General features: G+C 39.3%; 1 protein-coding gene across 4 annotated transcripts in view; it reads left to right on the top strand.

Annotated features, from left to right (window-relative positions):
* Positions 1–10,387, top strand: part of CD47 (CD47 molecule) — an 84,110-nt gene extending 73,723 nt beyond the window's left edge. For 2 of the 4 annotated variants that reach the window (XM_032220019.1, XM_032220021.1), the window contains 3 exons: positions 1,567–1,591; positions 2,189–2,219; positions 9,416–10,387. In XM_032220019.1, coding sequence (XP_032075910.1) covers positions 1,567–1,591; positions 2,189–2,214 — 51 coding nt within the window. In that variant the 3' untranslated portion in view covers positions 2,215–2,219; positions 9,416–10,387. The remainder of the gene's footprint in view (positions 1–1,566; positions 1,592–2,188; positions 2,220–9,415) is intronic. The other 2 variants (XM_032220020.1, XM_032220022.1) reach the window with 2 other exon arrangements.
* Positions 10,388–25,238: the final 14,851 nt, after the last annotated feature.

The raw sequence follows: 25,238 nt of genomic DNA, 5'->3' as shown, positions 1-25,238 counted from the left end.
TCTTTAAAGCAGGTGTGTAATGTGCAGTGCACTGTTGTGGGTGTGTCAGGTTTTGCACTCAGACATGTTGGAGAAGTTAACTTTAAAATAGCAGAGCAGAAATTGGGTTTCACATTTCTTACACCTGTCCTATTTGTGACTCCATCTCTTCTGGCTTGCTTTAACCATAGCATGGCATTACGTCTGCAATGGCATTGGCCAAATCTTTAGATTTGATAAGTTTGAAATAATTCCTAAACCTGATTTCTAGTCTATTGTTACTAGTTTTCTAACAATACATGAAAACATAATCTGCAATACAAATCCTGTTAATACAGCTTTTGTGGGCATCCTGGTTTAGGCTAACCAGATTTTCTTAAATGATTTATATCTTATTCTATTGTGTGCCCTTTTTCTGGAAAGTTCTTAAATTATCTGTACAATTCAGTAATCAGAAAAACAAAAAAACAAAAAAACATTTAAATACAATCATTACCTGGCAAAGACTCAGTTTTTTCTCTGTGTACATAAAGCATGTGTGTTTGTGCATGTCTTGTCCATCAATGTACCAACATAACTTATTATCTCTCTGAGAGCCAGTGTGGTACAGTGGGAAATATGGGACTAAGATTGGGAGACCCAGGTTCTTAGTCCTCCCTTAGCCAGACAAACCAACTGAGTGATTTTGGGCCAGTCACTCACTCTCAGCCTTAGACTGGAAAGTAGAAAATACATATCTACCAATCTTTACTGGACTAGATGAACAAACAGGCCAGTGGATTGATTCAGGCTGAAAAAAAAATACAGAAATAGAAATTAGGTACTGAGATCTATGCTTTGTGTCTCATGCAACATACATAGACAAACTTTAGTCCAGTTTAAATAGTTAGTGCCTGGCCAAAATGAATGTGGTTAAATAAAGCATTCCCAAGATTATTATTTTAGTATCTAGGTTATTTTTGGGGCATTTTAGTGATGTCATTAAAAAAATAATGAACATATTGAAATTAATTGAAATAAAAAGAAAAGGGGTGCATATTGGTAGTTTTCAGCTACAGCATTTGTATATTCCTGATGAGGTCATCACATCCCTTTCCTTAACTGTACTTTTTTGGGGGGAGGGGACACTGTTAAAGCAGTAATGCTGTTGTATTCCAATATTTTGACATAAATTTAACTGATTACTATCTTTGTTAAAGTTTTGATGATGTGTTTGAAAGATTTGGTTGTTCAGCTTGTTTCTGTGATTTGCAGTTTGCTGCCAATTTAATGAAATGTATTCCACAGTTGTCATTGCTGACACGATCTTGCTGAATACAGCTACTTGTTCTTTGTAGTGTTTGTTTTCTGCATTACTGCTAACTTGCAAAGAGAAGCTATTGCCACTGAAGTACTTCTGAAGTAGGCATGTCATCATCATTTATAACCTGGAAATAACCAAACCTGTCACTAATCTTGCTAATGTTTTGCTACCTCTTTTATTTCTTTTATAGAATCACTATTTATTGTATATATCAATTAGAGTTGTTTAAATTTTGGACCTCCAAACTAGGCTTGAAAGCTTTACGTATTTTAAATATTTTACAGAAAGCTGTTGAAGACTCACTTAATGGTAGGTGGTAATTTTGTCTAGTTGGGAGATTTGATCTTGGTGGTTTGATTGACATCAGAGAACGATTGTTGGTGCCATTTAGAAATAGACATGTATGCAGGATAATGTAACATGAATCATGGCATCAAATCACTGGTGGTCTTCTGGTGTTACTAAATGCTTTGCGATGCAGTAGTTTTTGGTATGTCTGGATGGTATTTTTTTAGGATAAATGGGATAGTGACCGTATATATTGCTTGGCCAAAAGAATCAGTCTCTTAATGTGAAAGCAGATTTCTTCTTAAAGGTAGATGTTACCCTGCCTTTTGCATGGGGTGCATGCATTTCTGGGATTGTGCTGTGCTTTTTTCTTTTTTCTTTTGCTTTGTTTCCTATTGGATATCCAATTTCTTATTTGGTGATTTGGTTCAGCTGATTTGAAAGCACTTCTGCTGAAGTAAAATCAAGAGGAATGCTAATTGTTTTTGGATTATCCAGGGGTATTTTTGTTAACGCTGGTGCTCCCATTCCTTTCATGTTACATGGAACTATGGCATGCTTGAACTATTCTGTTGTTTGTTTGACAAATTACTAACTCTTTGCTTGCTTTTTCAAAAGATGCAAAAGGAGTAATGTTAGAATGATGATGGTGAGTAGCCATTGTCTGTATTTGGGGTGCATTTTTGTCAACATGGCATACAGCTTGGTTATGATATGGACTTTACATTATGACTTACGCTCCTATATCTCACAACCGTAGGCCTTGTTTCTTTTCTAATGTGCAGCAGCAACGTGCTGCAAACTATTGCTCTTCTTATTTTTCAGAATCTTGGTGCATATTACTGGTACACTGCACATTTTTTTTCAAAAGTTTTGCTTCCTGAAAACCTTTTGATGATTAGGATTAGACCCCCTTCAGACTGAACACAAATATGATTTCAAAATCATAGTAATTTTGACAAATATGAAATTCTTTTATTGGCTATAATTTATTTAATTGCATAATGTTTCCAACATACTGCACGAGTTTAACAGCCTAAAAGTGTTTTGCTGCTAATTTTCACTTGTACTAAGTGTCTGATGCATTTCACTGCAGTATCCAACAATAGTCAGCCAGCATTGATGAATTTCAGTTGCAGAAAATGAATCTTCAGTGACATGTTACACTTTACAATCTTGTGTGCTGTAAGAAACTTGTCAACCAATTGAATATAATCTGGTGCCCTGCAGTTGCCAAGAAAATTCTCAACAACATCTTTGAATGATTTCCAGGTGATTTCAGCTCACGCTACTGACAGATCTTCGAACTGTTTTCCATTAGAGATCTGTGGATCAACAAAAAATACTTTCCTTAATCTTAGCATTATATTCATGGAAACATCTGTTTCAAATAATGAAAACCTGCACCTTCCTTCTTCATTACTTTCACAATTTTTTTTTCTTCAGTCCACATTTTATATGAAGTGGAGGCCAAAATATTTTTTTGGGTCAACAAGTGGTTCATGTTTTTCTGGCCTGGAACCAAATTCTTTTGGAGTAGCCATTTCTTTCATGTAATGTGATTCTTTTGCACATTCTTTTGTAACAACAGTACTCTGCAAGCAGCAGAGTGAGTACTTTTAGATATCCACAGATATTCCAGTTGCACTTGGTGTATTGGATATGCTTCAACGGCAGTTCCTTGTTTACATTCGTTTCTTTCATGTGTTTAGCATAGACAATAGGAACTGAAGGATGTACATTGCCATTGTGTAGCAAGGCAGCTTTGAGGCTTAACACTGATGAATCAATAAAGAGATGCCATTCTAGTGGGTCATGCTCACAACCCAAAATTTTGAACAAATCATCAATGTCAGTACAAAAACCAAGGTTTTAACCTGTGCAAAGAAATTTGTTAAATCATCTTGGCGGCTTTGAAAGACATAAAGCTTCGTACTGGTGATAGCAAACACCGTTCTAGCAGTTTTGAACCCAGCTTTTCATCGTTTAATTTCAGTTGTCACCAGACAAGCACACTTCAAAATCCAGATCATCGTCACTGTTCCTTCCTGGTTGGTGCATTGCAGCATCTTCGTCTATTTCGTCTAAGCTTCATTTCTTTGATAGCTTCAGTACTGGCAGATTGTTATCATGTGACCCTTGTCTTATGGCTAAAGGCAGATTGGAGTATTTAATTTATTTCTTATTTTTAGCAGAGGTGCAAGTGACATTCATCAGACAGAAGTTACAGACTTTCATGTGATCATTCTGTTCTATCATTGGGATAACAAATGACATTGAGTTCCAAGTTCACCTGAGTCAAGATCTAAGATAAACAGTACATCTTGCATAGCAAATAGGAGGAACCCAGTTGTTTTGATCACCAATCTCATAACCAGAATAAGTTCATATGCTTCCTTAACAAGTACGGTTGTGGTGCATCTTTGAGGCTTAAGCTGTACTTGATACAAATGTAAAACATATCACCACTGTTCCAACATGAGTGAGACATTTCTGCTATCACTAGTTGTCCCATAGCAAGTCTATAACTGGCTTACTTGTTATGTAAATTACATGTGCCTAGACTATCCTATGTGTTAAAACAGTTATATCAAAATACATGGAAACTGGTATCAATAAAATGAGCAGCATCTATGCATGCAAGCTTTGCAGGCAGCATCCAGCCACCCTAAGTATGTCTAGGTATGCCCAAACTGTACCTCTTCCAGAAATAGCAATATCACTTGGACTTATATACCACTTCACAGTGCTTTACAGCTCTCTCTAAGCTGTTTTCAGAGTCAGCATATTGCCCCCAACTGTCTGGGTCCTCCTCTTACTGAGCTCGGAATAATGGAAGGCTGAGTCAGTCTTGAGATGGTCAGGATCAAACTGTAGTTGGCAGAGTTAGCCTGCAATACTGCATTGTAACTACTGCGCCACCATGGCTCTTTTGGTGCAATGTTATAAATACAGGTGAAACTCGAAAAATTAGAATATTGTGCAAAAGTTCATTTATTTCAGCAATGCAACTTGAAAGGTGAAACTAATATATGAGATAGACTCATTATATGCAAAGCAAGATAGTTCAAGCCTCTATTTGTCATAATTGTGATGATTGTGGCTTACAGCTCATGAAAACCCCAAATCCACAATCTCAGAAAATTAGAATATTGTGAAAAGGTGCAATATTCTAGGCTCAAAGTGTCCCACTCTAATCAGCGAATTAAGCCATAATATCTGCAAAGGGTTCCTGAGCCTTTAAATGGTCTCTCAGTCTGGTTCAGTAGGAATCACAATCATGGGAAAGACTGCTGACCTGACAGTTGTGCAGAAAACCATTATTGACACCGTCCATAAGGAGGGAATGCCTCAAAAGGTAATTGCAAACGAAGTTGGATGTTCCCAAAGTGCTGTATCAAAGCACATTAATAGAAAGTTATCTGAAAGGGAAAAGTGTGGAAGAAGAAGGTGCAGAAGCAGCAGGGATGACTGCAGCCTGGAGAGGATTGTCAGGAAAAGGCCGTTCAAAAGTGTTGGGGACTTTCACAAGGAGTGGACTGAGACTGGAGTCAGTGCATCAAGAGCCACCACACACAGATGGATCCTGGACATGGGCTTCAAATGTCATATTCCTCTTCTCAAGCCGCTCCTGAACAACAAACAACGTCAGAGGCATCTTACCTGGGCTAAAGAAAAACAGACCTGGCCTGTTGCTCAGTGGTCCAAAGTTCTCTTTTCTGATGAGAGCAACTTTTGCATCTCATTTGGAAACCAAGGACCCAGAGTATGGAAGAATGGATGTTTGAATGTTTGAATGTTTATTAACATTTGTAGGCCGCCCTTTTCCCTGAGGGGACTCAGGGCGGCTCACATAAAAATCAGGAAGGGGAATACAAACAATGACGTAGACACATATAGTAAAAAATAATAAGCAACATTCATTCATCATCCGGGAGGGGCAGCTATCTTTGTCCCCAGGCCTGACGGGCTAGCCAGTTCTTAAGGGCTGTGCGGAAGGCCTGGACGGTGGTGAGGGTACGAATCTCCATGGGGAGCTCGTTCCAAAGGGTCGGGGCTACTACTGAGAAGGCCCTCCTCCTTGTAGTTGCCAGCCGGCACTGGCTGGCCGATGGAATTCGGAGGAGGCCCAATCTATGAGATCTAATTGGTCTCAGGGAGGTAATTGGCAGAAGGCGGTCTCTCAAGTACGCAGATCCACTACCATGCAGGGCTTTATGGGTGACTAGTAGCACCTTGAAGCGCATCCGGAGATCGACAGGTAGCCAGCGCAGCTCGCGGAGGATAGGTGTTATGTGGGTGAACCGAGGTGCACCCACAATCACTCGCGCGGCCGCGTTCTGGACTAGCTGAAGTCGCCGGATGCTCTTCAAGGGCAGCCCCATGTAGAGCACATTGCAGTATTCCAGCCTAGAGGTCACAAGGGCCCGAGTGACTGTTGTGAGAGCCTCCCGATTCAGGTAGGGTCGCAACTGGCGCACCAGGCGAACCTGGGCGAATGCCCCCCTGGTCACAGCCGTCAGGTGGTGGTCAAAAGATAGCTGTGGATCCAGGAGGACTCCCAAGTTGCGAACCCTCTCTGAGGGGTGTAAAATTTGACCCCCCAGCCTGAGTGATGGAATATTGGTCGAATCTTTGGGAGGGAAGCACAACAGCCACTCGGTCTTTTCTGGGTTGAGTACAAGCTTGTTAGCCCTCATCCAGTCCATAACGGCCTCAAGGCCTCGGTTCATCACGTCTGGAGAGGCACACACTGCAAGATGCTTGAAGTCCAGTGTGAAGTGTCCACAGTCTCTGTTGATTTGGGGAGTCATGTCATCTGCTGGTGTTGGTCCACTGTGCTTCATTAAGTCCAGGGTCAACGTAACCGTCTACCAGGAGATTTTGGAGCACTTCATGCTTCCTTCCGCAGATGAGCTTTATGAGGATGCTGACTTCATTTTCCAGCAGGACTTGGCACCTGCCCACACTGTCAAAAGCACCAAAACCTGGTTCAATGGCCGTGGGATTACTGTGCTTGATTGGCCAGCAAACTCGCCTGACATGAACCCCATAGAAAATCTATGGGACATTGCCAAGAGAAAGATGAAAGACATGAGACCGAACAATGCAGAAGATCTGAAGGCTGCTATTGAAGCATCCTGGTCTTCCATAACACCTCAGCAGTGCCACAGGCTGATGGCTTCCATGCCATGCCGCATTGAGGCAGTAATTGCTGCAAAAGGGGCCCAAACCAAGTACTGAGTACATATGCATGCTTATACTCTTCAGAGGTCTGATATTGTTCTATGTAGAATCCTTGATTTATTGATTGCATGTAATATTCTAATTTTCTGAGATTGTGGATTTGGGGTTTTCATGAGCTGTAAGCCATAATCATCACAATTATGACAAATGATGGCTTGAACTATCTTGCTTTGCATGTAATGATTCTATCTCATATATTAGTTTTACCTTTTAAGTTGCATTACTGAAAAAAAAGAACTTTTGCACGATTTTCTAATTTTTTGAGTTTCACCTGTATATGATTAGCTGCCAAAAATCTTAGATATGCCCAAAAGTGTTCAGGAAGCAAAATCTTTGTTGTTCAGTGTTATTTTTGACACAATTGCTCCAGAAATATATTTGTTAAAGTAAGTGTTCCTGTTGTCCCTCTGGCATATCAAGAAAACATAATTACCTCCCCAAATGTCTGTAAACTGTTGAATTTCAAAACTCCACATGAAAATAATGCTGAAGAGCTCATGTTTATTCCTAAACTAGTGTAAAGAAAAAAAATTTCCCAAGTCTTTAGAATATATAAGGAATTTGAGGCGAATGGTTCAGTTTGATGGGATGTTTACTGCCATTTTGGATAGAGAAAATTTATGTTCTTAGGTTTAATATAAATTCTTAGATATATTGAAGTATTCCAGGCTGTATCACATTAGATATAATATTTGGTTAACAATGCTACTTCTATCCATGGTCAAGCAGGAAAGAGGCACCAAAATAAAATAAAGTCATTTTAAAATAGCTAAGATCTCAATATAGCACCAAATAGTGCAAAATTTTGAATCCCCCTCCAAAGGATTTGAAAGAATTTTAGTCAGAACATCACAACTTCAGAGATTTTGCAATTTTTAAAGATTTAGTATGTTTTGATCAATAGAAAAAAAATGTGAAGTTGGTATCTGGGGAAATTCTGCACTGGGGAAAAGATTTGTCCAAAACTTAAACTGTATAATTATTTGTATGAAGTTAATTCTTCGTACTAGTAAATATTGCAGTGCTCATTGTTACTTCTTGTCATAATCCTCAAAGTTATTTATAATAATACAGTTGTATGTATAAAAGAAAACATTAATCTCTCCTCTGCAATATTTTCATTATATTTTTAAAACTTGAAATCAGATTTGATGTCTTACAACAATGTTTCTGAACTTTAACAACTTTAAGATGTCTGGTCTTCTTAAAGTTGCAAAGGATAAGGAACACTGTCTAAAGCAAATAAAGTTATTTATTTTAGAAGAAACTAACTCTCTGAATATTATTCCTTTCAAGGCCAAAATTGAGCTACCTATATTTAAAGGGAGAAATGTCAATAGACTTACTCCAACTTTTGAAGAAGTTTGAAAACCTATAGGGTTTGGGAGAACAGGGATTTCCAACACATAATAATAAGGATTGAATGTATATGATGACTGGTACAGAGGCGGAAGGAATATCATAGGTTAAAGAACCTGACTAGGTAGTTGTATATGGAATAAGAGCCTTTTACATTTTAATTTTAAGTTGTGGGTTCTACTTGGTGTAACCTGCCATTTTGATTACTAAATTCAGTAACTTAACCAGTCATGTTTGCGAGACAAACCTATGTACTATGGAAATATAGAGACATAAAAAACAAAGCTATATAAATCAAAATGACTGTATCCTTCTTTGTTTTTTATGTATGTAAGATCTGTGTAACATAGATACATTTCACTAATTTATAGCTGTGAAGCTGACTGCAGTGACTCAAGCACGCAGTCTGTAAAATGTATTTTTTGGCTTAATAGTAGTAGCGAATGCCATATTTGCCATCAATCAGCTGAAAGGGAAAATTATTGAATAAATGTTCATATTGTGTGTGCAGCATTTCACTCTGACTTGCTATTTACTTCAGACTTCATTGATTTTTATTTTATACTAAAGCCATTACATGGGGATCGAGATTAATTAATCTTTCACTGCGTCCTAACTAGTAAGTAATTAGGTCTTATGCAGTCAAGCAATTAATCAATTGGATAATGATGAGTGTTTCATCAGTTTGTTCCACATGCAAATTCTTATTTTAGATTCAGTCAAAAAATAAATTTATTTACTCAAATTTTATAGTTAATTTTAATACATTTGGTGAGTCTAAAGAGTCATGCAATAACGTATATGCCCATTGGGTTTTAAATTCCTATAATAATCTATTGAGGTTGCTGAATGCTGTCTCTGAAAGTTGACAAACATTTAATCTGGTTGAAAAAGGAGCCTCATGACTCAGCATTAGATGCAAAAACCTTCCTTAAATGTAAACAAAGAGCCTTTCTTCCTTTTATTGTTCAAGATGATCCAGTATGTTTTTATCTTGTCACACATGAGAAATGTACTTAAATAAATGTTGGGGAAACTGAAAATAATTGTGAAAATTTTGTGCAATTTTACATAGAGAGTTATCTATGAAATGACAATGTTACAGTTGTCCTTTCGCCTTCCCTTTTATTCTGGAGGTATAAAAGTAATTCATGAGCAAGATGCTCAACGGAGTTGTAAAAAGAAAGAAAAGAAGAAAACTCATGTTTTGAATAAGGATTTTGTTTTTTTATTTTCCAGCACTGGTTATACGGTAATTGAATCCAATTATGGACATGGAAACAAGTGGAGAGAGACTTTTGTTGATACACCGTGGCCTTGAAGATGCACTACTCAAAGAGAAATAAAATCAGGAAATTAGTTGTTTTGCATGTTTGGAAAAGTGCTGTAATGGCTCACCTGATGTAACTTTATAGTCACAGCAGCTGTAGTAATTTTAAAAGAGAAGTAAGTGTATGCACGTGAGGTTCCCCCCTTTCCCTTCCTTACAGATGGATGAGAGCAAAAACCACAACACTCTTGGTCCACTTTCTCTTTAGTGCTGCACTTCTCAGAGGATCTTGAAAATGCTGTTTTGCATAGAGACCAAACATCACGAGGGACTACTTTTGGACATCACAATCTTGATACATTGGCTGTCGTCACCTCTGGGCCAGGGTTTTTGTTTGTTTGTTTCAGTTTTGCTAAAGTGGGGATTGCTCAAAGGTTCTCCTTTCCTTCCAGAAAAATGTATGTATGTATTTATTTGCCAATCCTCTCGCCCACACCTTAAAAAGTGATGAACTCTAGCCCCACTTTTTAAAAAAAAGTTTAGCCAAGCCAGCACTGGAATGTTTGAAAGTATCTCAAGGTCACAGAAGAGATTTCTAGGAGACCACTTAAACGAATATTTGTAATGCATGATAGATTGTATGATTTTCTTTCTTGAATTTTTGTTCACTGTTCTCTAAAAACAACTGCTTTCTCAATCTATACTGTCATGTGAAAAAGTAAGTACACCCCATGTAAAGTTTTCTCTAAGATATATATATATGGAAATATCAATATTTTTCTTATTTAAATAATATATAAAGGTGACTTAAATGAACTTTAAAAAGAAAAAAAATGATTTTGCAACCATTTTTTCACCAGAAAATTAAAAGATATGCCATTTTCTTCTATGAAAAAGATTATGTACATCTGTGGCTCTAATACTGCACCTGGTAGAGCCCTTTGACAGAAACAACCTCAATTTAACCTTTTTTCAATCAATCATTTACTATTGCCTGACATTGCCTGGGTGTCAGGGTTCCAAATAGCATCCAAAAGTAAATCAGAGTCCGAGACCAATAATTCCTCAAAGTTCCAATTTATTAAGAGAGCCATGTTGGCACATCTGGGAAAACCCGAATCTGAAAGCTTCCAGGTTTTCCCACCCACTTGAAAGTCCAAGATCCTCCCCCTACACCCACAAGTCCATCATATGGTCCAATCTTCTCCTGCCATGCTGGCAGCTTCCACCCATCCAGTTCCGGCTAGGTGTAGAGACAAAGGATGACCGTGGCTTTCTAGAAAGAATTTTGTTATGGCTACATATCACCCAACTCTGTATAATCCCACCTCCCATTGTCCCATAATAGAAAATGCATAATAGAATAATAAAAAGTGTGGCGGGCCTAAAGTCCAAAAAGGAAAAGATGGCTTTCAGGCTTGGCACTGTGAGGAATTTTTTCCCTACTTTTTTGCAGATTTTCTTTTCACCTGTGCCGTGTTTGGTCTGTTTCAAATTTCAAATCACCTGATACCAAGGTTCGCAACTTGGGAGTCCTCCTGGATCCACAGCTGTCATTTGACCACCACCTAACGGCTGTGACCAGGGGGGCATTCGCCCAGGTTCGCCTGGTGCGCCAGTTGCGACCCTACCTGAATCGGGAGGCTCTCACAACAGTCACTCGGGCCCTTGTGATCTCTAGGCTGGAATACTGCAATGTGCTCTACATGGGGCTGCCCTTGAAGAGCATCCGGCGGCTTCAGCTAGTTCAGAACGCAGCCGCGCGAGTGATTGCGGGTGCACCTCGATTCACCCGCATAACACCCATCCTCCGCGAGCTGCGCTGGCTGCCTGTCGATCTCCGGATGCGCTTCAAGGTGCTATTAATCACCCATAAAGCCCTACATGGCAGTGGATCTGGATACTTGAGAGACCGCCTTCTGCCAATTACCTCCCTGCGACCAATAAGATCCCATAGACTAGGCCTCCTCCGTATTCCATCGGCCAGCCAGTGTCGGCTGGCAACCACAAGGAGGAGGGCCTTCTCAGCAGTAGCCCCGGCCCTTTGGAACGAGCTCCCCGTGGAGATTCGTACCCTCTCCACCGTCCAAGCCTTCCGCATAGCCTTGAAGAACTGGCTCGCCCGTCAGGCCTGGGGATAAGGATAGTTACCCCTCCCGAATGATGAATGTATGTTGCCTACCATTTTATTACATGTCTTCTATCTTGATGTTTGTGTTCCCCCCTTCCCAGTTTTATGTGAGCTGCCCTGAGTCCCCTCAGGGAAAAGGGCGGCCTACAAATTCTAATAAAACTCAAAACTCAAAACTGATAGCATCTCAGTGGAATTTAGATCTATGCTTTGACTTGGCCATTCCAGTATTCATCCATCTATCTATCTTTCTTTCTTTTCCTTCCTTCCCTCCTTCTCTTTCTTTCTTTCTTTATTTCTTTCTCTTTTTCTTTCTTTCTCTTATGCTTGACTTTCAGTCTTCTGCAAGATGATATCACATTATTCTCAAACACCTTTTGTTACAATGAAGAATTCATAGTGGATTTTGTGGTGATGAGCTGCCCAGGTCCTGATTTGCAGCCTCATGCACCGTTTATAGTTCCTTATTAGGTTCTTCTGGTGAAATGCTATCTTTGGTTCGTGCCAAATATTTTTTTTTTGTTATGGTAATAGAATAAAAGTATCTTTGGCTTGTATGTGTCCAGAGCACATTGTTCCATAAATCCTTACCTTTGCCTACCAAGTGTTTGTGAGCAAACTTTAGTCTTGACTTAATGTTCTTTCTGGACAGTAAAGATTTCCTATGTAGCACATCTCACGTGTAGATCTAATTTGCTTCTTTCTAATAGTAATACAACCATCTTTGCTCTCCTTGACCACTCAGCAATATTCGTTATCATTAACTATGCTATCTTTTTGGGCTGGCTGTGGGGGTTGAAGCTGGATAGCAAAATATTGCCCTGGTTTGGCTCCTTTCTCAAAGCCAGTCACAATTGGTGATACTGAGGAGTAAGAGTTCCAGCCCATGACTACTTTGTTGGGATATGCCACAGGGCTCAGTATGTCCCCACTCCTTTTTAACATCTACATGAAGCTGCTGGGTGAGGTCATCCATCACCATGGATTGAGGTAGCATCAGTACACTGATGATACTCTGTCTCCACACCTAGTGACCCAAGTGATGCTGTTGCTGCTGTCTTGCAGTGCCTGGAGACTTTGGGTGCTGGATGAGACAATAGGCTTCAGCTGAACCCTGGGAAGACTGAATGGGTGCCTGGAGCCCCAAGAAGCAACAGGTGGAAACTAATCAAGGAGAGAAGCAACTTAGAACTGAGGAGAAATTTCCTGACAGTTAGAACAATTAATCAGTGGAACAGCTTGCCTCCAGAAGATGTGAATGCCCCAACACTGGAAGTCTTTAAGATGTTGGATAGCCATTTGTCTGAAACAGTATAGGGTTTCCTGCCTAGGCAGGGGTTTGGACTAGAAGACCTCCAAGGTCCCTTTCAACGCTGCTATTGTATTGTATTGATCCGGGACTTTGACATCCTTAGGTTGGGGTGGCACTATCCTAGAAAGACCCGGTCTGCAATTCTCCAGTTCTCTTAGACTCCTGACTGCTGCTCAAAGAGCAGGTAGCAGTCACAGCTAGAAGAAACTTAGCACAGCTTCAGCCTTTCCTGGAGCAGGAGTCCTTGTGCTCAAATCATTCAAGCCCTCATCTTTTCACATTTGGACTATTACAACCTGCTCTACATGGAACTACCCATAAAGAGCATTCTGAAGCTACATCTGGTGTACAATGTAGTGACACAGGCAGCTTTTGGGACCCCCAGAGTGGTCCATGTTGCACTGATGTTCTGTGAACTGCACTGGCTACACCTTCCCCATTCCACCCTGCAACGCCAGCAGAAGAGGCATGCTGCAGTCCCTGTCAGCCAGGATATTTCACCTGGGAAGGTCCAGGAGAAGATCCTTCTCTGCTCTAACTCCTTCCCTTTGGAACATTGTGTGGCCCAGAATGAGGTCAGCTTCTACCGCTCTGACTTTCCATAAGAGCTTGAAGATCTGATTCTGCCAGTTCGCCTGGGGTTCCAATGGGGGAAATTCATACCGGAGGTGGTTGACAGATTAACAAAATATCCCACCACCACCCTTGTTCATCCTACTACTTTCCCCCCTATCTTTTAATTAGAGCTGATAATTTGTATTTTTATAATATTTTATTCTTTGTTACATACATGTTTTTGTATAGTTTTATTCTTTTTAACCTTGTAAGCCACCCAGAATCACCTCATGGTGAAATAATCAGCAAACAAATTTAATAAATAATAGTACCCTCATGTACTTTGACATCAATCATGCCAAGAGGTACATGTATGTCATACAATGAAATTCTGGGGTTCTAAGAAGTTTCTTTCAGCATCTTGAATTCTGTTGTCAGGCTGAACTTGTGGAAACAGCCTGGTCTGGCTAAGTTGCCAGTTATTTAAAAACTGTTCCACCTACAAATCTTCTGAACAATAAAATTATTGTTTGTGATCTTTTCAAATCCATTTCCAGACACATAATAGCAATAGCACTTAAACTTATATATTGCTTTACAATGTTTTACAGCCCTCTCTAAGCTGTTTACAGAGTCAGCATATTGCCCCCAACAATCTGGGTCCTCATTTTACCCACCTTGGAAGGATGGAAGGTTGAGTCAACCTTGAGCCTGGTAAGATTTGAACTACCAAATTGCAGGCATCTTTAGCCATCTTTATGAATGCCTCATAAGTGTGATGATACCATATACTTCAGTAACGAAAAGCAAATCAAACGGAATATCTGGGATTTAAATAGGAGAGGCTCCTCCCAGTCCTCTCCAATTATTTTCTAATCATTTGCCATTTTTAACTTTAAATATTTGAGGTAGTACTAAATGTAGGGGAGCTTTTATTTTCTCCACATGTAAAATTTGGGTTTATATTTATTTAACTTACACATTGAACTACAAAATGTAAATTAGGTTTGATATTTGTTGTAGGATATCCCCTTTATCAATATTGTTGAAGTGAAAATGAAATATACTGAATGTATATGGAAATATGTTGAAAAAAGTTAAAAATAATAAATAAATCGGGTGTACTTACTTTTTGCATGACTGTATTTTGAGATTTTTTATGATAAATACACAAATATATTAAAAGGAACAATTTGTATAAGCTTTATTTATGCCTATATAGTATAAATATGAGTGGATGTGGTCTTAAGTGAACAGATATTCTTAGTATAACATTCTTTTTTCTTTTAAAATAAAAATTAGTTTTTATTCCTAAATACAAGGTTGATTTTCAACAAATTCAGATTGTCACAAAAGTCCCGTTGACCCACTTGCTGTTAGTAAATCTGCTGTATATATTGTAATTCTTTGTGTTCTTTGCTGATCAGTATTGTAGTCCACGTATCTTTTCCTCTTCTTTAAAATACTTTTAAATGCAAGGGCCAAGCTGAATATTAGTTGCATAAGTCCCAACTTCTACACTGTTGAATGTAGTCCTTTAATATTCATAAAGCTAGGAATCAACCTATAGCAGTTTTGATAAATCATCCTCCCCCCTTCCCCCATTTTTACAGCCTGTGGTCCAGTGGTGGGTTCCTGATCCTGGTGCAACCCACCACATGAACACAAACAGTGTGTGTGCACACACAACGTGCATACATGCATACTGACTGCCTGCGACGCTCCAGCTGCTTGGCGGATCATTGTTCAGGTGCCGTGCGCTCTGCACCTGTGTGGAAGCCCCCAAAAATTCAAATACCGGTAAGGAGTGCGGACAGGTGGGCCCTCCATAGCACCGTACCAGAACGATGCCTAGTGCTCCCGGCAGGCGTACCGGTCGTAACCCACCACTGCTGTGGTCATGCAAATGTATGATTTGAAATATGTAGTGTTCTCATTTTTACTACAAGTTGCCAAGCATTCCAGATTAGACTGCAAATTCATAAACTCATATTATGATTTATGTGATTTTATAAAGGCTTTATGCAAGAGGATTCAGGGAACTATGTATCTCTAGTCTTCATGTACTTTAAAGTGTTCTCTAATACATTCATTCCACGACACGGTGCATAAAAAAAGACTTTCTGGCCCTCTGTGTCTCTCTCACTGAGAATTCACCTACCATAAATTCACTACAAAAAGCAACTGCTTTATTTCGATAAATACCCTATTTTACCAACTGCAGGTAATCCTCGGCTTACAACAGTTCCTTTAGTCAATGGTCAATTCAAAGTTACAACTGCACTAAAAAAAGTGACTTAAGACCATTTTTCACCCTTACGACCATTGCAGTATCCTCATGGTCACGTGATTTATATTTGGAAGCACCTTTTTCATATTTATGACAGTTGCAGTGTCCCGGGGTCACTGTGATTTACCTTTTGTGACTTTCTGACAAGCAAAGTCAATGGAGGAGCCAAATTCACTTAACAACTGTGTTACTAACTTAACAACTACAATGATTCACTTAATGAATGTAGCAAGAAAAGTCATAAAATGGGGCAAAACTCACTTAACAAATTTTTCATTTAGCAACATAAATTCTGTGCTCAATTGTGGTTGTATATCAAGGACTACCTGTAGTTAGTTTTCAGTTACCTCCCTTATGTAAATCCAGATCAGTATACTGAATCTACTTCTATTTGTTTTAATGTTTAGTGGAAATTTGCTCTATTTCCTTATAAGTTTTCAGAACAGACTCTTGCTACTTTTCCCCCTTATCAATAAATTGTGTTTCATACAAGAAAGGTATAGTGTCTGCTTTATTTTAATTTAGTTGAACATTTTCCTAATATTCTGCATTCCTCCTTTTATCCTTGTACAAATGGAAAAAGAAAAAGATGGCAGAGTGTATAAAACCCAAATAGCTAAAACTATTGTATCTCCTACCATTCCATGTATCTCCTACCTCATCTGGATTAACTATTCAGTCTAGCAATTAAAACAAAAACTTCTTGAAAGTTGGCATACATAACAGTCCGTATTTTTTATTCAGAATCATTAAAACACAGTCATTAATGTGATGATTAATTCCTTGTTTAAAACTAAAACAATTCAGTACTATTGTAAAATATTGTGTAACATTACCTGTTTGAATTTATTTCAAATCACGCATAAGAAGCAAATTCCTTGGCGTTATGGGCAACAGGGCAGAGATCATGAAAATGAATTATTCCAAATGTGAAGTACGATATCCTGTTTGCCACATCATGAGGAGAATGCTATTATGTGTTTTAAGTTATTGAAAGCTTTCTAATGCCATGTATATTAATGTTTCACCTCATGTTATGAAACTTTCTTATTTTTAAAAATTGGTTTTAATTATATGTCCAATGTGGAGTTTATGCAAGGAATAAATTTATTTGATGTGATGTTTGTCAGGTCGAGCCCTTTAATGCAGATCTTTATAATACAATATTTTTCATGCATTAATTATTTTAAAAAAAAACACCTTAAAACAGTAAATAGATATCTTTTACAACAGTTTTTAAATAATAGAGTTCCATAAGCAAATGGGCATCAAAAAAACCCCATCAGTCACTAAGGATGCAATAACTTATTTGTGCAACAGCCTGTATAACTTTGCCATGTTGTGTCCATGTTGTGTCCAGGGCCTTGATGCTACCATCTCCCTTTGGCTGATTCCATTTTTAATTCTTCTATTAACAATATCAAATTGGAAAATCTAGATGCTGGAAAGGGGTTCCTTCTCATTAAATGTCTGTGGTGTTTTTTGTTTTTTTTTAAAAAAAATATCATTTTGTGAATAGACAAATCATTTTGTAAGAGCAGCAGTGAAACTAATTACTCAGAAGAAGTGCTTGAGACCACAAAAGGAGCAATGTCAAAATTTACAAACAGTGTTGTGGTGACCTTTGATTTCAAGGAATCAAAAAGTATTGTTTTGGAATTCTTTTAACTTTACAGAATGTTCATAGGATTATTTTGCATTGTAATTTATGTCTGTGTCCTTCAAATTCTCCCATAGCAGTTCAGATGAAAACTACAAAACAGTATAACTATAAAATGAAATCTGACATAATCACTATTTATATTCCAAAGCAACTAAAATCAAGGATGATTAATTATACTGCATATTCATTTTCAATTTCTTAAAATGTGACTGCAGACAGGAACATTTTAACACGGCATTAAAAATAATGCACCAAGCTTGGCATTCCAAAATTTGGGTGCCACCATAGAAAATGGCCTTCCCTTTATAAATAAATTCAGCACTTTTCTCAACATGGTATCCTTCACATTAAGCAATATAAGATCATCCAATGACCTTCATAACCCATTAAATTTTTAAATGGGATGTGATACAACAAAATGCACTCTCCTCGCTAGATTGGTTTATACCAGCGAACCTTTTTTACTCCCATGCTAAAAGCGGGGAGAGTGCAGGGGGGTCATGTGGAGGTGTGCCATACCCATAATGCTATGTGTGCAACAACACCCCCCATGCGTGTGACCAGCAAACCTCCCCCCACTTTTGGCACTGTTTTTTTTTGCCCTCCAGAGGTTTTTTAGGACCCTGGGGAGGGTGAAAACAGCCCCCACCCAGAGGCCTCAGGAGCGTCCCTGAAGGCTCCAGAGGGCGAAAAGTGGACCTGCAGGGAACCTGGAGGTTTGGGAATTGTGACCTCTGGTTTGTCTGTAGGGCCAATTTTTGACCTCCGGAGCCTTCAGGAGGCTTCCTTGAAGGCTCCGGGGGCCAAAAATCAGCCCTATGAGCCTTTGTCCATAGGTCTGTTTTTTGTGCTCCGGAAGCTTCAAGGAAGCCTCCTGAAGGCTCCAGAGAGCAAAAAATGGCCATACGGCCAAACCAGAAGTCCATCCCTGAACTTTCGGTTTGCCTGTAGGGCCGTTTTTTTACACTCCAGAGGCTTCAAGTCCTCAAAAAATGATCTCAAAAGAAAAATGGCCTTAAAAAAGGCCGAAGTCAGCTGGCCAACGCACACATGCGCACTGGCCACTGAACAGGGCAGCACCTTGCATGCCCTAACAAATGGCTCCACGTGCCACCTGTGGCACCCGTGCCATAGGTTCGCCATTGGGTTTATGCTGTACAGGAGCTGCTACTTTTCTATTCTTTTTTTTTAAAGACCACACTGGTCCATGGTTGCCCAATAGCACTGTATTATTAATTAGGAAACTGGATGGGGAGATAGGATGATGAGTTTCACTTATCAGTCTTATCCAATGAGAAGAAGTGATACAAAAGACTTTTTTTTACATGAACAAGAAGACTCAAACTTAAAGAAACTGCAAGGGGATGTGAAGCGATGGGCAGAAGGGTGAAGATGCTGGATCACAGGTGATTTGTCTTCACCCATTTCTGGTGAAAGAAAAACAATACTGGAAATGAACAATTGGTTACAAAGATCATACCAAGGAAAGCTTTTTGGATTATGTATGTAGCTAAGGTGTGCTGCCCAAAATGTGTTGTGCTAGGATGAATGTATTTGAAAGATACATTTGGAAGAAATCAGCCAGAGTCAGGAGTGATGCACTACCCTCATCCTGCTCTTTCCAGACATTACCCAAAAGCATGACCAGTGCCATTTCTGTCTTATGTCCAAGCCTGAATACTAACTGAAAGTCATTCATATAATCCAGAGTCCCTTGAAACAGTTTGTGCAATTACTTTCTCCCCCGACCATCCCTAAAAAAGGGAGGTTGGGTTCTGGATAAAAATTGTCCAGCATGGTGAAATCCAGAAATGGTTTCTTGAGGAAGGGTGAACCAATGCCTCCTTATGAGGAAGAGAACTAAAGCCCAACTACATGTTACACTGGCACACACACATGCACAGAGGCAGCCTCAGCCAAACAGGACAGGCCTGGATCTAATGGGCAGGTGGCCGAACTCACAATCATAAAAACCTGTCCATTTTCTCAGGCCCAACAGGCTCAAACCATTCCCAGATAACAGAATAAGACTGTGCCTCAGGCAACTACACAGAATCTGAATCAAGCCTGTCATACAGTATCTGGAAATGAATTTGAACATTCATTCATTGCACAGTAATGTGGATAAATCTAGAAGGTCCCCCTGCCTAGAAGGGCTTGAAACATGGCCATTGAATGGCTTTCTAGATGCAATAAGGGTGAAGAGATATTGACACTTTGCCACTCTTACCACCACAAGGTAGATCCTAATAGTTCGTACTTATGTTTGGTTGAGTTCATCTTTCATTAACCTAAGCAGCATTCTACAGCAGGGATCTCCAACCTTGGCAATTTTAAGCCTGGTGGACTTCAACTCCCAGAATTCCCCAGCCAAGGTTGGAGACCCCTGCTCTAGGCATATCCCATTTCATTTCCCTCAGTTCTTCCACAGAGAGTTCCACAGGGATTCATAGGAAGAGTGAGGATGCAAGATGTGATCCAGTCCAAGCCTCAACTGCATAATGGCCAAAGCCTCTGTTGAACCATGCAGCAGATTCTCAAAAGTAATCTCCAACTCTCTATGGATCCCATTTGGGTCCTTTAGTCACCTAAGGTAGACCAATTTAATGTGCTAGAGATAACCAACCACATCATAAGAGATGGATAAATTTCTTATCGATCAAATCATAAATGCAAGGAGGAGAAATGTTGTGATAATGTGGGACTCCTCAGACCAATTCAGCCAACTTCCCTAAAGTTCTGTAATGTTTCATTTTCAAAAAGGTGAACGAGAGGAAGGATTGATTTTCCTACATGTGATCTAAATAGAGAAGAGCTGATTCCAGGGGGGAAAGTAGAAGAAACTTTGGAACTAGGTAGTAACCATGTCATTTTGAAATTCAAAGTACTATTGAAAGAGAAATTGGAGAATTTAATGTGTATGGATAGTAGATTTCATAAAAGGTGATTCCAGCAAGCATAGAGAAACACTAGACAGAATCCCATAGATAGAAATTCCCAGGAAAAAGACGTGGGCAGTATTTTTAAGTAGGACACCAAAGATGCATCTGCATATACTCAGAAATGAACAATGGGAGGAAATTTGGGAAACTCTTACATGTAAAATATATGTAAGTCTGGTTCATGAGAACTGGATGTTAATTTTTTGTATATATTATGGCTAAGCCAAACATATATTTTTCCTGCTCTGGCTGCCAGAGAAGGAAAGATTGAAGTGTATTTAATAGGAATTGGGCTTACACATGCAAAGGTGCAGCTTTAACAGGAACACATGCTTGGCTTTTCAGATAGTTTGCCCAGGCAGAGCATAAAAAACATGTATTTATAGTTTAATTCTAAAATGTATTGAAAATTAAAGGACTTAAGCATATAATGAATAATTTAACATTCACTGATTTCTTCTTAATAAGACTAGATTTATGCAATTGCAGTTTATGGTTGAATATATCATAACTAAATTGTATACATACAGTATGCACCTTCTGTATACCTATTAAATTCAATGGCAGTCTGGGAACAAAACTATTCTACGTTAAATTTTAACTAAGAGCTTTGGCCAGTAATTTTAAGCTTGCATCTGGTGTCTTTTAATTTAAATTGTTTTAATGAACTATGTACTATGCTGTGTACTATAGCATCAATATTAGAAATGGGAGGAACTTAAATGAAGAAAAGTTTCTAAACATTTATAATTTCACCATTTACACTCAAGCTATTTTGCCCCATGTCTTCACTTTTTGACTAAATCAATTTTTTTGTTCTTTAACCAACATTAGAAATAAAGAAAAAATGACTACAGAAAACCCAGTATTAAAAAAAAAATCATTAAACAGTTAAGTAAACATATCTTGTGCAATTGTATGACTCAACAAAGCTTTTTGGCAACTAAGATTGAATGAAGACTTAACATTCTTTAAAACAATAATGAGTTTAAGATTTAACTGTACGGTTCTCAACTTTGGAAGTAATTGGACAGAGAAGAGTGGACATCATATAAGAGACTCTGAATGGAACAGTTTCAACCTCTCTGAAGCAGGGGTGGGTTCCTGCCAGTTCTAACCTATAGAAGAGGTTCCACAAATCTACAGTGCTGTTTAGAACTGGTTCCAGCTCCCTCCTCCCGCCCATCTGCACATTATCAAGATGAAGAGGGAGAGGAGGAATTCTGGGAGTTGAAGTCCACAAGTCTTAAAGCTGTCAAATTTGAACACCCCTGGGGGTTTTTTCCGAAAGGGTTAGGGTTGCAAGGGTCTTGTAACTTGACAGCTTTAAGACTTGCGTGCTTCAAATGCCAGAGTTTCAGAGCCAACATTTTGGTTGCTAAGCAAGAGCGTTGTTAGTGAGTTTCACCACATTTTACAAATTGGCCATGCCCACCCAGTCACATGGCTGGCAAGCCACTCCCACCCGGTCATATGGCTGGCAAGCCACTCCCACCTGGTCACATGGCTGGCAAGCCACTCCTACAAAGCAGGCCACACCTACAGAAGAGGTTCTAAAAAAATTTGAAACCCACCACTGCTCTGAAACCACTAGGACCCCTGAGGGTTAGAATCAGGGGGGTCCTGTACTGGCTGGTACCGGTTCGCTTCACGCTCACATGCATGTCCGCTATGCATTGCTTGTGTATGCGTAGTTGACTGTTAATTGTTCTGTGCATGCAGAAGAGACCGAGGAATTGGTTTGGGGGCGTGGCCAGCCTGGGTTGCTGCTGGTTGTGCTATCCAGACCAAATCACCACTGGTTAGAATGACATTGTATAAATGTATAAATATGGAGAAGAGGATTTGTGGCCATCTAACATTTGCAGATAAAATTCAAGTGAGATAATTCATCCTTTGTCATTGATTTCACCTCCACAAAAATTAATTGTCCTAAATTAGAAAGGCCAAGACTAAATAATTCATTCATACAAGTTTGATGTCAATGACACTTGTAAGTTATCTGATAGTAGCAAAGATAACAGTTCTTGTAGACCGTGATTCTGAGTTCTGACTTCGAGTCAGTCCTGAGATATAATGCTTGGAACATTAGCTTCAAGTCTTAAAACTGCATTAGGGACACATTTTTGGGAACTGAATCATAAGGAAGGATTTTGAATTTAACATCAAGATAGTAAGAATTTCCTAAGTGTAAACATAAAATGTTTTCAAGTGAATACCTTAAGTTTGGTTTGGGTGATTAATTTTAGTAGGATAAATCCAAACTGACTGTGGGACTTCAGCAGTTCTCTAAAGTAGTAAGTCGTTTAAGATGTTATAGTCGAGAGCTGCGTATTTTAATTTATTTTGGTTTTGGATATAATCCCTATTAATTTCACCCAATATGAGACAACATTGATATCTGTCTCTAAATATTCAACTAAGAACAAATACTGTACTGAAAATAGGTCTGTAGAATACAGAACTCTGTATAGAGAATACAGAGAACTCAGTCAATAGATTTATTCCTTAAGTTCAACCTAAAATGAAGGAAGTTTTATTTCTCCGTGTTAAACTGGATATTAATTTGTATTCAGAAAAGCCTGCTGAGTTTTCACTTTTCTTCTTTTTTGAGTCGGGGGCATAGCTTTCCTTGGGTAAAGAATGAAGAAATTATTAGTTATAATCACAAAAGAAGTCTGGTATATTTCAGTGTCACATGCTGCATCAGTAACAATAAATCAGTTCTTTAGAGAGATTCAGCTGCCAATGTACCCTGCTTTGTTTGTCTTTTCCATTAGGACAACAATATTGTACTGAGGATAATGGAATGACCTGAGAATTCAAGTCAAAGCCAGAGTGTATGTATATTGATGTTTTGCTATTCTGTGCTGTTCAGCAGAACATAAAACAGAGAATCCATTAACAATAGCAGAACCATGAACTTCCAGGCTGGTATAAACAGCCTTATATTCCAATTTTAAAGGAGACAATGCAGAATCTGATATTTATGGTCTTTCTGTCTTCTAAAAATTCACTGTAGTAGAAGTAACTAGTGTCCTTTTTATTTAGTTATGAGAAAATTGAGTTAAGAGGTTATGAAAACATAATCTTTTGGTTGAGGCTGGATAAAGGTGAGAAAATTCATATATCTCATTAACTAACACATTTAAGCAAAGGATATTTATAGTTGCTACTGAAATTGATTCAAGATGACCTAATTGTTGAAATGTCTAAAAAGGGAAATGTATGTATTGTAATCTTGGAACTTATCTCAGTGCAATATAATTTTATTTAAAGTTTTAAAAACAACAGTAAAGTAATACAAACTAAAAGAAAAGAAAAAAAGTGAAAATAAAAGAGAAAGCTAGAAGAAAAAGAAAAAATAGAAAAGAAAGAAGATATAAAGAAATGGTTTCCAATCTTCTTTATAGCAATTATAAATGAAGTACAATTGTAACTCGGTGACTCAGTGGCTAAGATGCTGAGCTTGCCAAATGAAAGCTCAGCAGTTTGGTGGTTCGAATCCTTAGCGCCATGTAACGGAGTGAGCTTCTGTTACTTGTCCCAGCTTCTGCCAACATAGCAATTCGAAAGCACGTAAAAAGGCAAGTAGAAAAATAAGGACCACCTTTGGTGGGAAGGTAACAGTGTTCCGTGCACCTTCGGCATTTAGTCATGCCAGCCACATGACCACGGATACGTCTTCGGACAGCGCTGGCTCTTTGTCTTTGAAACAGAGATGAGCATGGTCCCCAAGAGTTGGGAATGACTAACACATATGAGGGGAAACTTTACCTTTATAATTGTAAATGTACCTCCTTCTCTAAAATTACGTGACATGCAGGCAGGGGAGGCAGGGGAGGCAGAGCCTCATCACTGTCATCATGAAAAGAAAAAAAATGTAAAAGGAAAAAAAGCAAGAGCTGAGGTCAGGCTGAGCTAGTTGCTGCCAGAGTCACTGCGGATGACTCTACTTAGTGATTAACTGTTTAAAAAAGCCTCTAAAAAGCGCCCTCTACAGGAAGAGGCAGGAGAACAACGTGCCTCATCTAGTCTGACTTTAGGCCTTTTATGATCACTCGAGCACAGTTAAGCAAGGGTTAAAAGCCTAAAAATTCCTGACGTAGGTGAGGCACATCATTCTCCTGCCTACTCCTGTAGAGGGCGCTTTTTTAGAGGCTTTTTAAAACAGTTAAGCGGAGTCATCCACAGTGAGGCAGCAACTAGCTCAGCCTAACCTCAGCTCTCGCCTTTTTCCTTTTACATTTCCTTTTACGTTCCTTTTACATTTTTTTTCTTTTCATGATGACAGGCAAGAGCAGAGTTGAAATCCTTTCTGAAACAGCTGGAAAAGGTACGTGTGGGTCGGAGGGAGGGGGAGGAATTCAAACTTCATCCTCCTGGTGCGGGGCTTTGGGCAAAGGCTGGAGGGAAGTGCTCTCCCTCCCCAAGTGTAGTTTGATTGCAGGCAGAGCCACGTTGTCTTTTCAACGTGGCTCTACATGGGGCTGCAACGTGCTCTACATGGGCTAGTCCAGAACGCGGCCGCGCGAGTGATTGTGGGTGCACCTCGGTTCACCCATATAACACCTATCCTCCGCGAGCTGCGCTGGCTACCTGTTGATCTCCGTGTGCGCTTCAAGGTGCTTCTTACCACCTATAAAGCCCTTCATGGTAGTGGATCTGGGTACTTGAGAGACCGCCTCCTGCCGATTACCTCCTCGAGACCGATTAGATCTCATAGATTAGGCCTCCTCCGAGTGCCATCTGCCAGCCAGTGCCGGCTGGCCACTACGCGGAGGAGAGCCTTTTCAGTGGCAGCTCCGACCCTCTGGAACGATCTCCCCGTGGAGATTCGTACCCTCACCACCCTTCAGACCTTCCGCGTAGCCCTCAAGAGCTGGCTATCCCGCCAGG

This window comes from Thamnophis elegans, chromosome 6 (assembly GCF_009769535.1).
Source record: "Thamnophis elegans isolate rThaEle1 chromosome 6, rThaEle1.pri, whole genome shotgun sequence".
NCBI lineage: Eukaryota > Metazoa > Chordata > Lepidosauria > Squamata > Colubridae > Thamnophis > Thamnophis elegans.
The sequence above is the reverse complement of the archived record's forward strand: the minus strand, read 5'-3'. Positions and strand labels throughout refer to the sequence as shown.